This window comes from Mus caroli, unplaced genomic scaffold (genome assembly GCF_978045245.1).
Source record: "Mus caroli unplaced genomic scaffold, Mus_caroli_1 scaffold_3, whole genome shotgun sequence".
NCBI classification, from domain to species: domain Eukaryota; kingdom Metazoa; phylum Chordata; class Mammalia; order Rodentia; family Muridae; genus Mus; species Mus caroli.
In genome coordinates, this window is record NW_028227258.1 from 52,523,988 (window position 1) to 52,537,543 (window position 13,556).

At 52.2% G+C, this 13,556-nt stretch overlaps 1 protein-coding gene across 7 annotated transcripts in view; it reads left to right on the forward strand.

Moving 5' to 3' along the window:
• Window positions 1-4,311: 4,311 nt before the first annotated feature.
• The window catches only part of Kcnc4 (potassium voltage-gated channel subfamily C member 4), a 35,858-nt gene continuing 26,613 nt past the window's right edge, over window positions 4,312-13,556 (forward strand). For all 7 annotated transcript variants that reach the window (XM_085835582.1, XM_021158701.3, XM_021158700.3 and 4 more), the window contains exon 1: window positions 4,312-5,001. In XM_085835582.1, coding sequence (XP_085691708.1) covers window positions 4,312-5,001 — 690 coding nt within the window. The remainder of the gene's footprint in view (window positions 5,002-13,556) is intronic.

The window sequence follows — 13,556 nt, forward strand, 5'->3', positions numbered from 1 at the left end:
GTGATGAGGTCTGATAAAGCAATTCAATTTGTTGGGCTGAGAGGGAACAGGGCATGCTGGGAAAGGATGCTGGCCCCTTGGTCTGCATCTGGAGGAGGAAGAGGAGGAGGAGGAGGAGGAGGAGGGATAGGTCCCTGGCAGGACCTGTAATGCTAAGAGATGTGAGTACCAAAGGATATAACTTTGCCCTAATAGCTATAGACTAGCTCCTTGGCCTGGGGCACCTTAGAAAAAAGGATACCAAAGAAGAGGAGAAGTGATCAGATGACCCCTGTCACTTAAAAGGGGGAGACCACACACTGCCCCCAATGGGGAGAGACTTTAATTTTAACCTCTTAATTTCCCTCTGGCTTCAGTAGAGATGGGGAAAGGGCTTCTTTAAGAGCCCTACAAAGGATACAGGAGCCCAAAGAATTTGCATCAGCATCACTCTAGGTTTAAGCTTAGCCTTCTATCCCTATCCTTTGGCTACCCTCTTAATTCTAGCTGGGAAATTTACTGCATATGATTCCATAGTATTAACTGGCTCTAGATCCTCTTGACTATAGCAAAAAAAAAAAAAAAAAAAAAAAAATCTTAGGGAAGAAAAGTAGAGAAAATGCGAGGATGGGGATGAAGAGAAGCTTGGGGAATAAACATTTTTGGCAGGGACCGAGGCACGCTTGCTTAGGCTTGTAACTATCAGGATCTTGAGGAATGGACAACAGAGCAGGTAGTATCCTGGGAATGCTAGGTGGGGCTAAGGCCTGAAGTCTTGGAATCAACAGGAAATCCTGGACCAGCTGCTGTTAGGAACCAATAGTAAGGATCGAGTTCCTTAACTGGGTTGTCCCAGCACCACTAGGGGGCAGCACCCTCCCACACAGTAGGGCAGGGGGCTGGCCTCTTCTAAGCCTATAGATTTTGGAAGAGATTAGCCTTACCTCACACACAGAGCTGAGGACAGTAAAAGTTGGAATGCCAACCTTAGCATACTTACGCTTCCAGGGAATCTGGGAAAGGCCCATGAAGCAGGTTTAGTCAAGACCTTTAAAATAAATTGTCAGTGGGAGCTTGCCAGGAGCCCTCCTCTTAAGAGTGCCTTTAACAGGTTTTTCCTGAGCTCTTCCTGGGACCCGCTAGCTACACACTGACTTTCTTCTCTACCTCTCTTCTTTCATGGCTTCCTTTTTTTTTTCCTGGCAAGGTTCCTCCTCCATGTTCCCCAGACACTCATCCCCATCCTACCAGTATTGCAGGATGAAAGCACAGACTGGACAGAGGATTCCTGGGGCTAGAGACAGGGACTATTTTATTGACAGATGTGTGATCAGTGTCCAAACAGCTTCTGAAAGGTAGTGGATGCTCAATGAAGAAACAAATGAAATTTGGGATACTGTGGCCTGTTTCCTTCCTCTCTCCTACCAGTGCTAGCCATTTGTCTGTTTTCTCAGGCTGAAGAGTAGAAAGTGAAGGGAGACTTTTTCTTTTTGGCCAGGACACAATCCTGAGAGGACTTTAATGTCATCATTACAGTCAGGACGTCAGTATCCTCTTGTTAGTGCATCCTTCCTCCATCCAGACCTAGATCTTCTCTGGGATCCAGACATGATGTAAGAGTAAGCAGGTACCCAAAGAGGCTGCCCACAGATGAGTGCTTCTGACTCCAGTCAAGATGGTGGAACGGTCCGGTCCTCTCCTGCCTGCTAGCACATGTCACCACAGATGATCATTTGGTCTGTTTGGTTGATTGGTTTGGGTTTTTTTTTTTTTTTAAGCCTCAATAATGATAAGACCTTTGTTTATAGATATCCCTTGCATTTACGTTGGACCTTTAGCCTCTTTCAAAACAGAAAAGCCCCAGCTGGTGGATAGTTTATTGTCATCTTGTTTACTCACTATGCACTATGAATAGTGCTGCCCCTTCCAGAAATCAGATGGTACACACACGTAGTATCAGGTATGATGTGTCAATCACCTTGCACTTCTGTTTTAAAATCTTCCCTGTATCACCCAGAGTAACTGAAGCAGAGAGAGAGAGGAGGAGATGGAGAGGGAATGTAGGTGTGGTTCTAGGCAAAAAAAAAAAAAAAAAAAAAAAGCCCTAAAACTAATGAATCTGGAAATTGCTTTTGGGAGATGGCCAACAAAGTCTAATGCTTCATGTTTTGGATACGGCAGCTTCTCAATTACTTAGCAAATGGGTCCTCAGAGGCGGGCACTGTGGGTGTTATCAAGATGAAAAAACACAGTGCAGCCTAGAGGAACCCGGAGTCTGGGAGAGAAGTCAAGTGCAAGGACTGGAACAGTAATAGGACAATAAGACAGCATGAGGCAGAGTGTGGCACCTCCTAAGTTCCCTTCATTGCAACAGGGAGCCAGGCCTTCAACCTGATGATCTTAAGGGACACAAGGACACACTCATAAACCATTTCTCTACTGAGAGCAGCAGGTTTAGGACTTCCCTCCACCTCGACCAGAAACATTTCTCTGCCCAAGGCTGTGCTGTCCTGGCTCCAAGGTGGAGGCTGTGGTGAATATGTCAGAGATCATAAATATCAAGATCGAGAGCATCCAAGACGCAGGATGGGGCCATGGTGGTCAGACCATGTTTCTGGAGGAGGAGAGGAGGCAGCTCTTGCTTGATGTAGTCTTGCCACTCTATTCCACCCTGGCTTCCAGTCAGCCACAATGAAACAGTGAAACTGCAACAATACAACCAGCTTAGCTGTAAGGGATACACAGGTTAGACTCTGCGTGAAGAGGTGCAGAGAAACGACAGGAAAAGAGAGAGGTTAGAGGTCAGGGGTCGGGAGCGCTCAGGAGTCACCAAGGGCTGCAGTGGGTGGAGCTGAGGGCTACCGAGAGGCGGGGAGTGGGGCTGAGAGGGGATGGAAGCGGAGGCGCGCAGGGGCGGCGCGCGACGCTGGGCACTGGCTGCTAGCGGGTTACGCGCCTCCTGGGCTGGGATGCGCGGATGAAGGCTGAGCTCTGCTGCCCGAGCTCCGCAACGCCCCAGGTCGGCCTTGCGCCTCGGCGCGCTGCGCCCACCCCGCCCCGCGGAGGGTGCGCCCCGGTCAGGCGAGGCGGAGAGGAAAAGGCGCCACTTGGAGCGTCGCATCCTCTGCCAACGCGGGAGGGAGTCGCAGAGCCCTCTGAGCCCCATTCCTCTGGCGCCCAGGCGCTCCCTTCCCTAGACCACCTCGCGCCCGCCCCTAGCAGGGAGCCAAGGCCGGCGCCCCGCCCGGAGATGGGCAGACGCACAGATGGCGCGGCTCCCGGCGGCGCCAGATCGCAGGAACCCGGCGCCGGGGCGCTGCGCTGAGGCTCCCTCTTGGCGCGGCCCCGGAAGCCTGCAGGTGTCCTTGGCCATTCGGCCACCGCCCGGGACACTCCTCCGCCAGCACCCTGTGCCTGGCTCTTCAGAGCAGCCCCGCCCTCCAGGCTCTGCGCCGCGCAGGACGCCCCGTCTGAACCCCCCCTCGTCCCGGCGCGGCCCCCGCAGCGCTGCACCCAGCCCGGCGCAGCTCCCGGCCACGGACGCAGGACCCAGGCTCGCTGCTGCGGGCGCGCTTGTTTTCCTGCCGCCTGGTCCTGAGCAACCCCCACCTGCTGGTCCGTCTCGCTCGACTCAACCCCGCCCGCCATCGGTGCTCCGCGCTGGATTTATGAATGGGGGGAACAGGCCACATGCTCGCCACCGCCGCCTCGAGTTGACCGCACACTGCCCGGCCCCGCAGAGCTCTGACTACCGTAGGAGCATCCGCCCGGCCCCGGTAGCCGCTCCGAGGACTTGTTGCTGTTACGCTTCTGCCTCCGCCGCTGCCGCCACCCAAAGAAACCCTGCCGCCTTCGGGCTCGCCGCGTTCTAGGAGCCAAAGGGTGGCCCGTGTGAGTGTGAGCGCGCGCGCCGCGGACCCTCGCAGTGCTCTGGGACTGTGCGCTTCTCTGCCTTTCTGGGGTTGGGGGGGCGTGTCCCCGGCCCGGAGCATCCTTGTGCTTGCCCCTACCTCCTGGGACCCCGGACCCTTTGGTTTGAGTCCTCGACCCAGGTCTTCACCTCCTGCCTCCACTAGGTTCTGCCTGCCTAAATCCCAACCACCTGTGCACTACAGAAAGCCAACTCTTCCTGCTCCGCGCCCCGGGGGGGTTGGGGGGGGGAGGCAGGAGCAGAGCCACTCCGCAGAAGGGGCCGCCACCACCTCCTGCCTCCTCCTCCTCCTCCACCTCCTCCTTGTCGTCTCCTCCCCCTCCCCGTTCTGACGCTGCCTCCTTGGGAAGGGTGTTTGGAGGGCAGCGGCCGCCCCAAGCCGGAGCCCCGCAGCGCTTCTTATGATCAGCTCGGTGTGTGTCTCCTCCTACCGCGGGCGCAAGTCGGGGAACAAGCCTCCGTCCAAAACATGTCTGAAGGAGGAGATGGCCAAGGGCGAGGCGTCGGAGAAGATCATCATCAACGTGGGCGGCACGCGACATGAGACCTACCGCAGCACCCTGCGCACCCTACCGGGCACCCGCCTTGCCTGGTTGGCGGATCCCGACGGCGGGGGTCGGCCAGAGTCGGATGGCGGCGGTGCAGGCAGCAGCGGCAGCAGCGGCGGCGGCGGCGGCGGCGGGGGCTGTGAGTTCTTCTTTGATCGGCACCCGGGTGTTTTTGCCTATGTGCTCAACTACTACCGTACGGGCAAGCTGCATTGCCCCGCAGACGTCTGTGGGCCTCTCTTTGAGGAAGAGCTCACCTTCTGGGGTATCGATGAAACAGATGTGGAACCCTGCTGCTGGATGACCTACCGGCAGCACCGCGATGCTGAGGAGGCACTGGACATCTTCGAGAGCCCGGACGGGGGCGGGGGTGGCGCAGGGCCAGGCGACGAGGCTGGCGACGATGAGCGGGAGTTGGCCTTGCAGCGCTTGGGCCCCCATGAAGGAGGCTCTGGCCCTGGTGCTGGGTCCGGAGGGTGCCGTGGCTGGCAGCCCCGAATGTGGGCGCTCTTCGAGGATCCCTACTCATCCCGGGCGGCCAGGGTGAGTGGCAGAAGCCAGGGTCTCCCCATCTCCGTGCCCAAGGGTTTCTTGGTGTTAGTGTTGATAGGTCAGATGGGGAGGGGGTTGGAAGGAGACTGACATACCTGGCAGACGATAACTACCTGCCTCCTAACACCCACCCTCCTCGGTCTCTTGCATGCTCCATCAGGAGATTGCACACACTTAACTTACTACTTGGACCTGATCCGAGCTGGCTGCTCTGGCACATGCCCCTCAGTGGGTGGCAAGCCTTCAACTTGAGCATTTCTCACTCCTTTTTGATCAGCACAATTGCCCTCCACAAGACCACAAAGTCCTGGAGAGCTTAAACTTGGCCTTTTTCAGGGGTGAGACCGGATCAAGAGAAGGAACCGTGGATTATGTAGGATACTTAACCTGTTTCTATCCTGCCAACAGCTCTGTATGCAGGCGCCTATGGATTTCAGAGAAGGGGGCATAGTTTCTAGAATACCTGTCTCATAAAGGGCAGAGATCCCCCAGAACCCAGGCCTCCTCTCCTGAGTGAGGACATTTTCTCCTAGGAGCAGGCCATGTCCCAAGGCTTTCTGTACCTCGGTCACAGCCTGGCTGCTGCTGACAGGAGAGAGAAGTAGACAGGAAAAGCCTCCTGCTTTAGGCTCTTCAGGATCCCAGGACAGTGGCCAGCCACAAGCTTCCTGGTGACGATACCAGATTTGTCACTGCTCTTTTGTTTCTGCTGCAGCACAAAGTGGCTTCCCAGAAAGCCCTGGTTCAGGTTACACTGGAGATGAACGTGTGCAGAGCAGGGGAAACAGGTTGATTTAGACAAGACCTAGTGTGTGTCCTGAAGGTAGGAGGGGGTCCTAGAAAGGTATGTATCTATTCACTCACTTCATTCTCCTCTGGCAGCTAAAACCCCGAAGAAGGCTTTAGACTTTAAAAATAGAAAAGCCTGGAGGTTGGTATCTGATCTCATAGCCTTCACCTAAAACCTGTCTGGGAGACAAGGAAAAAAAAAAGAGAGAAAAACAGTGTGTTTGCTGTGTCTGGGCTATGCTCAGTGTGTTTGCTGTGTCTGGGGTATGCTTCTGGAATTGGATTGATTGATTCCTTTGGCACCCCAAGTTGTCATGCTAATGAGTCTCAAAGCCTTTCTCACTACCTCCCTTCAACACCCCATGGGCTGGTCCTCACCCTAATCATGGGAGAAAAAGTTCCACTTCCTACCCAGGGGAGAGCTCAGTGTTGAAGATTGCAGCTAAAGGGATGGGTTAGTCTGGTGTAAATACCAAGCCAGGGTAATGCATCTCCTACCTGCAAGAGAAAGGGGGTAGAGGTCTTAGCAAGAGGTTCCCTGCAGGACGAGGACTTGAGGTAGCCACTGTAAGTCTGATTTCGAGGCCCCTGTCTATCTCCGCTGCTTTGTTTTGTGGCTTTGTCATCCTGAAATCAGCTAGGAAGGCGGGAACACAGTGATGCTCCTGACCAGTGCCCCTCTGTTGTGACAGTGTCTTTACTAGGAAAGCGAGTCAGGCACAAGTCATTGAGACAAGTTGTGGGGTAGGGAAGAAGCAGAAAGGGGACAAGCCAGGGAAACAGTTCTTAGAAGAGCTGACTAAGTGAGCCAGGCCCTCTTTCAGAGCATTCTGGGACCTCTGCTCAGTTTTTTCCCTCCTCTGGAATTATGAGAGGCTCTACCATCAAGTAGAGGGTCAATTCTCCCATTTAAGCAGGGAAGGAACCAAGATTCAGACACATAAACTGTCTTGCCAAAGCCACCCTGAGTTTCCAACCTCAAGATCATTAATGCTGATGTGGATCATGCTGTGGAGCTCTGGCTGGCACGGGAGCCAAAAGACTTGCCCACAGCGGAGGAACACGGGCAGAGGCCAATTCTGAGCTGTTCCTGGACACACAAGTGGGAATATGCAATTCATAAAACGGGGGGGGGGGCAGCTCTTCACCAAGCATCCTAATTCCAGGGTTTTGCCATAAAGATAATACATTAATCTCTATTATTCCTAATGAACTTAATACAGTGCCCATTTAACAGATTGAGGCTGGCAGCAAATAAACCACTGGTGGCAGGACTGTGAATCAAAGCCAGGGCTCCTTCGTGCCTACCTAAGCCTTTACTCCTGTAACTGCTACGTGGTCTCCCCACTGAAGAAGCTGATGGCAGGGGGGAGCAGTGCCTAGCTGCTTGCTCCAGCCTGCTTGGTGTCCTGAGGTTCTTTCCTTCTGTGAATAAACATCAGGAACCAATGGGACTCAGAAGTCAAAGGGAACATCAGAAGGGACACTTGCCTTGTTCCTCCTTAAGACCCGAGGGTGCAGTGTCACAGAGTTCTGCAGTGTCATAGAGTTCTAAAGCTGCATTTATTTTCTCCACTGACCCCAAGTTGGCAGAACTGTCCCCCACGGGAGATCTGTACTGTTGCATACCACCAATCAGCTGGAGTTTCCCCGGAAGGAGTTTGCAACACTAGGGGTTTGTGTCACCTAGTAGGGCACATGAGGGCAGAGGAGTGGTGCTCTGGGCCTCGAGGCATCTCTCTACATACAACAGCCCAGTCGTTTGACTAGTGCGTTATGACAGGAGCAAAACAGACACAAACGGAAAGTGAACTGAGCTAATTAGGAAAGCCTGTTGCCTAGCTACTGGCCTGGCCATCAGCTGGTCCATTCAGGAAGGTTCCTAGGCAGGACGATTACCCCTGCTGACTTCACTATAGTCAGGCTGCTCCTGCAGTTTTGATCCTGTGGTTTGAGCTGAGTGCAGGCTGGTTCTAGCCTCAGCCTCTCATGGACACTGCCCTGGGGCAGGGCAAAGGCTTCCTTGGATGTTGTATAACCCAGTAGGAACCAGGAGGGCCTGGGCAGTACTCAGATCTATAGAATCCTGCTTTGCGCCTTCTGAGTGCCAACTAGAGGCCTACCTAATGGGACCCTGGGCTGCCTTGATTCCTTGCTCTGTTCTTTAGAAATCCCGAGATGAGTTGGATTTAACTCAGTGATCAGCTGTATAAAGATAGGGCCACAGCCCTTCTCTTTTGGCTATGGTTCCTGGGTGGTTCTTTTTCCCTTCAGAACAGAACGGGGCGATCACAGGATCCCCACCTGTCTCAGGAGGGCAGCTAGAAATGTCCTTCTTTCTCAGGCATCGACTATGTGTTAGGTGTTTGACTGGGCTTTCTCCTGATACCTCCTCTGATTCAGGAGAGGCAGGAATCATTCATCTTAATGAACAGACAAGAACACCAAGTCACAGTGACACAGTGACAGCACAGCCAGTTGCACTAGGATCCAAACCCAGGTCACTTGAGTCCAAATCTGCAGCCACTCCTGCCTTGGTAGCTTCAGCCCAGAAAGGCTTGGGGCGGGAGTGGGGGGTGGGGATGGCTGTCACCAGAAAACCTCTGCTGATCCACTTCTCTATTTCTTATCAGGTCTAAAATTGCCTGGGTCCAACTCCTGTCTCTCATCTTTTTGCCAGGTGACTTTGATAAGAAAAACAAGAGGTCAAACTTGGTTACAAATAAACAATAGGTCATGGCACAGAGAGACAAAACTCATGCCCCTCTAACGGTCTGACATGGTTGGTCATCACAGTGCTCATGACAGGCTTCAGTGAGAGCCAACACTTGCTGAAGCTGTGCTGTCTAAGCTAGGGTGATCGGATAGGGTGTACATGAAATATGAGTCTAGAAGGGTAGTGCCAGCCCACCCTGGGCTGCCCAAGGCTGCAGACTCCCGCTGATGCTGCCTTAGGCAACCTCCCAGGTTCTTCTCAGAGCTGTTTCTCTTTCTCATTCTGAACAGATCAACATTGCCTCAGAGCATTTTGTCTCTGGATGATGAGTTGTTTCTGTTTGTCACCATTTTGTAGGAATGTGGAGTGGGGGAGGGGAGTGCAATTACATTTGGAGATCTAAGGAAAAGAGCAGGCAGAAGCAGAGTTCGGTAGCTCAGCCTTGGGGAAAGCTGGCTCCTTGATCCTTAATCTCCACCATGGGCGTTGCTAGTGTAAATGATGAGTACCAGTCACTCACAATACCCTGGGTACAACCAGCATACCATGATGGCCCAGCTTCATGCTACATTTTCCTTTTGACCATGAAGTGGTCACCCAGCGCATAGCACAGAGTCCTGTCAAGAAGTAGGTTTGACCCACTCTAGAGAGCTGTCAAGGTGCTAAGTGACTGGTATCTGGAGGGAGTACCTTTGTCACCTCTAGCCTCAGTTAGGTGGCTAATCTCATCTTCTGGCAGCTTGCCAGTCCGGTGAGAAGAAGCTATGGTCACCTTGACTCTACTCATCTAGAAGACACTCACCTAGCACTTACTTTGTGACAGCTACACGCTGGCCTCTGGAAACATAAAGAACAGTATAGGGGTCTGAAGAGAGGTAGAACAGGCAGAACGGATGGTAGTAGAGAGAGCTCAGTGACAAGAAATGGTAACATTAGGTGCTCTGTGGTAGATGCTGTGGTAGGTGTGAAGGATAAAGTCCAATAGGCAAGGAGGAATGTTGAGTCCCACCTCCAAATGGGGTGGGGCTTCTAGGAGAACATAGAGAGTTGGCCAAATGGGCCTTGTAGGATAATGAGTTACCTCCTTGGATAATGGTTAAAAGGAGGCGTGCTATAAAAAAAAAATACATGACACCCCCCTCTGCAGAGTCAGGGATGGAGTTGTCCACCTTGGGAAGACAGGTCTGCATGGGACATTGACAGAGAGGCTCTTAGACAGGAACTTAGACTGGAGCAGATCCCATTTGCTTGAGGACTCACAGATTCTGGACAGGCCTGTGAGACCTTTCGCCCAGGTTAAGGTCAGCTCCAGTGGCTGGCTTACAGCCAGAGTGGATACCTGAGGAGTGGCCCTCAGCTAGGCTAGGACCTCCTGCGTGTCCACTTAAGAGCCAGGAGCTGCCATTCTTGGCCCTGTTCCTTCTTTTTTGTTAACCCCAGGGCACCCTACTCCCTGTTCAGCACTGTCTGGGTAGGAAACTCTGGCTTTACCAGGAGGCTCAGCCCCTCACCCAAGCTCCACGGATCTTCCTCTGCAAGCGTCTTTGGCTGTGTTCTCAATTTTTTCCTTCTCCTACACGTCTTCCTTAATATAGGTTTTTGGGCATGAGTCTCCTTATGTTTATCTGTTCATCTGTCTCCCTGGCCCTCCTTCCTTGGACTCCCCTCCCCAGCCCCCAATGATTGTATTTAGTTCCCATTGACTAGTGTCTGTCACCTCTCCCCTCATCCAGCCTGTGCCAGCTTCCAGACACTCCATGCTCTGTGCTAAGTTTCACGAGTATCATTTCTTTTAGTTCTCAGAACAACCGGATTAGGCAAAGTCTTCTCTCGTCCCTCTAAGACTGCAGCCTTGGAGCCTTTGTGCTGTTGATCCTGCTGCCTGGGGAACATTTCCTTTAGGTCTCCATTCAGGCCTCTCTTTGTCATTGTGATCTGAGCTGACCATTCCGTTTAAATTAGTGCTTCTATTCCATGCCTCCTTTTTCTGTGCCTCCATAAAGCTCATGCCATTGGGTATGCTGTGTAAGCTATCCGTTTAGTTGTTAGCAGTTTCTTTCCACTAGGATGGAAGATCCAAAGGGCGGGAATGTTTGTCTATATTTTTTCTGCTCTTCCAAGCATGGCGGCACATAGTAGGTGTTCAGGTTTCCACTAGGTAAGTGATGATTCTAAGGCTAATTGGATCCACTTTGTAAATTTTAAGGCTAGCTGGGGCTAAGAAAGTCACAGAGGTCTCATAGGCAGTTGGTAACAGAAGCTAATTAGAACCCAGAAGTGTGTCCTTTAATTTGTTCAAAGACAGTGGAGTAGGAGGAAAAGCCGGTAATTTGACTGATAGTTGCAATACTATGGGCCTTTAGATATGGACAGGTCCCTCAAAAGCCATAGTGGCCAGCATATGTGTATGGGGGGGGTGTCTCAGGAGAACAGGGGGCTGTTAGAAAGGGTGCAGTCATGACAGGAGCCTCCAATCCTGGATGCTGAGGCCCACCTACCTCCTCTAGCAGGCACAGCCGGTTCATTCAGCCATTTTCTGGTTGGGTGGTTTTGACTTCCATTAGAATCCATAGCCCGTGTCCTTATGCCAAGGAGAGAGGAGACAGGCAGCCTCAGGCATGGAGTCCAGTACAAATTACTTCTAGCCCTTGGGTTCCTTTGTCTCCAAAACCTCAAAGGGAGTTGATTTACACACTTCTGAGGATTCGATGATTAGTCATTTTTAGACGTGGTGTGGGGGTGTCCCCAGATACTACCTCTACCTCAGCTTGGTCACCATTTTATGGACTACTTAGAAAATCCTAGGCATGTGCTGTGTTGAAGCTTGCTTATCCCGCAGTGGTACTACAAAGTGGGTACTTGTACTGTCCCAGCACATAAAGAGAATGGTAGCACCTGACTGATCATAAGAAACAACAGACACCCCAGCAAGGCTGCCAGCTCTTTAGCTGAGCTTTGCCCTCAGATTGGCAGTGCAGGGCTTGGTGACGGGGGGCTCAGGCACAATCAACAGACCTTTAGTACAGCTCATGGGGGCTAAGGTATAAGCACGTCTTGTAGGATGCCATTGCTATAGTTGCTGTCTCTTGGGATCTCTTCCATCCCAGGCAGCCTGAGTCAAGGGCCTTGTGGGAAATGAAACAGTATCCCTCCCTCAAGGATGAGGCCCAGCAAAAAGCACCAATTACACCAGCCAGCCACTTAGGAAACAATTGCCTGAGAGTAATATAGAGGAAAGGCACACTGTAGGTCACTATATGTCCTAAAGGACCTGGACAACCTTATGGCCATTTGTGGGACAGCTCTGTGCTTTAAAAAAAAAAAAAAACCAAGGAGACCACAGGATTGGGGTTGTTTCTGCCACCATGAAGGTGGTCTGGGCCTGCTGTAAGTGCCTATGGCAGAGGCAGCTGAGGAAGGCAGGCAGTGGGGAAGGTTGGACATCTCCCTCCTGCCTCTGCTCCCAGGGCTCAGCCCCTTGGCAGCTCTTTCTGACCTTGTTTTCCACATCACTAATTAACCTCATGCTCAAGTTCCCAGGTGGGCTGACTCTGCTGGCTAACGAACGGTCCCAGGGAGAGAGAGGGAGAGAGAGAGAGAGAGAGAGAGAGAGAGAGAGAGAGAGAGAGAGAGAGAGAGAGAGAGAGAGAGAGAGAGAGAGAGAGAGAGAGAGATTGGGCTTCTATGTCTCCTAGCAAAACTAGGAATTCTGTTCCCATCCCTCACTCTGGTTCCTTCTGCTTCTGAGAGCACAGGGTAGAGCCAGGACCCTGGATTGTCACAGTCACAGCCTGCAGCAGCCTGTGTTGTCTTGGCAGCCCATATCTCAGGGGAGGAGACGTGAGGCCAGCAAAAGCACTTGCAATTTTACTTTCCTGAGGAGAAGTAGGTAGGAAGAGCCGTAGAGTAAGGAAAGCGTCTGTGGACCCTCCTCCCCAGTGTGCTCCTTCCTTGCTGTTTATGATCTGCTCGTCCTACTTTCAGGATAAAGGAAGTAATGACTGGATGGTGGGAGTGTGTCCTATGAAGGCACACATCCTCATGCTGATGGAACAGGCTCAATCATCAGGACCTATACTCCTGGGCCTGGGAAGTGACTCTGCCCAGGGGATAGTAAAGATGATATGGTTTAAGGGTGTAAAGGAAATGTACAGACTATATGATGTTTGGTTCATATCTGGTTCTTACCTGCTCAGGGCAGTATGGCCCCAGAATAGGCGTATGATCTTGGTTCTTTTTATGTAAAGTGGAAAGATGGAATCTGCCTTCTATGTCACTAGGAAGACTGAAGGCAGTGACACATATAAGGTGCCTAGTAGTTCCAGGAAGAGGACAGATGGTGAATTGCGTGTCCAAAATTCCTTCCTTCCCTTACTTCTACCCCAGAGGCCTAGGGATATGAATTTCCATACTCCTTATTTCCCACTGGTATCTTGCACTGCTTCCTCCCTTTTACCATAGGCACACCAGAAGGAAGCCCCTGCCAGGCAGACCTGACTGTTCACTGGATGGGGATAAGGACAAGGTCAGGTAGAAACTGGAGCAGTGCAGACATGGGGTTGTGAAATGTGCAGCCAGGGACTTGCCTCAGCTGCCTGTAGAGGTTCAGTCCTCCTCCCCAGGGGGAAACCAAAACCTGTCCCCCAAGCAGGAGCAGGAGCTGGAGCAGGAGCAGGAGCAGCAAAGACAGGAGGCTAGACTTCAGCAGTGAGCATCTTGACAGTGCTGAATGAAATGGAATGAATAACGAATGAAGGCTCTGTAATTGGTGTTATTACACATGAGTCTCATCTCCATTCATAATGGCTGGCCACTTAGTCCAGCCGTTCCTCTGCCGAACTCTGCTGTCACCATTCTCGCTGAGATCCCCGTGGCTGTCAGATCATCTGATGCATGTCTGCCACCATTCTCACCCTGATAAGTGCAGACTTTGACTTTGGAGCTCAGAGTCCCAGCTAACATCAGGGAGACACTGTTCTGGGAATGCCCACCTATCTCCTGCCCTAGCCCATATGTTCCCCACTTCCTGGATTGGCTGCCC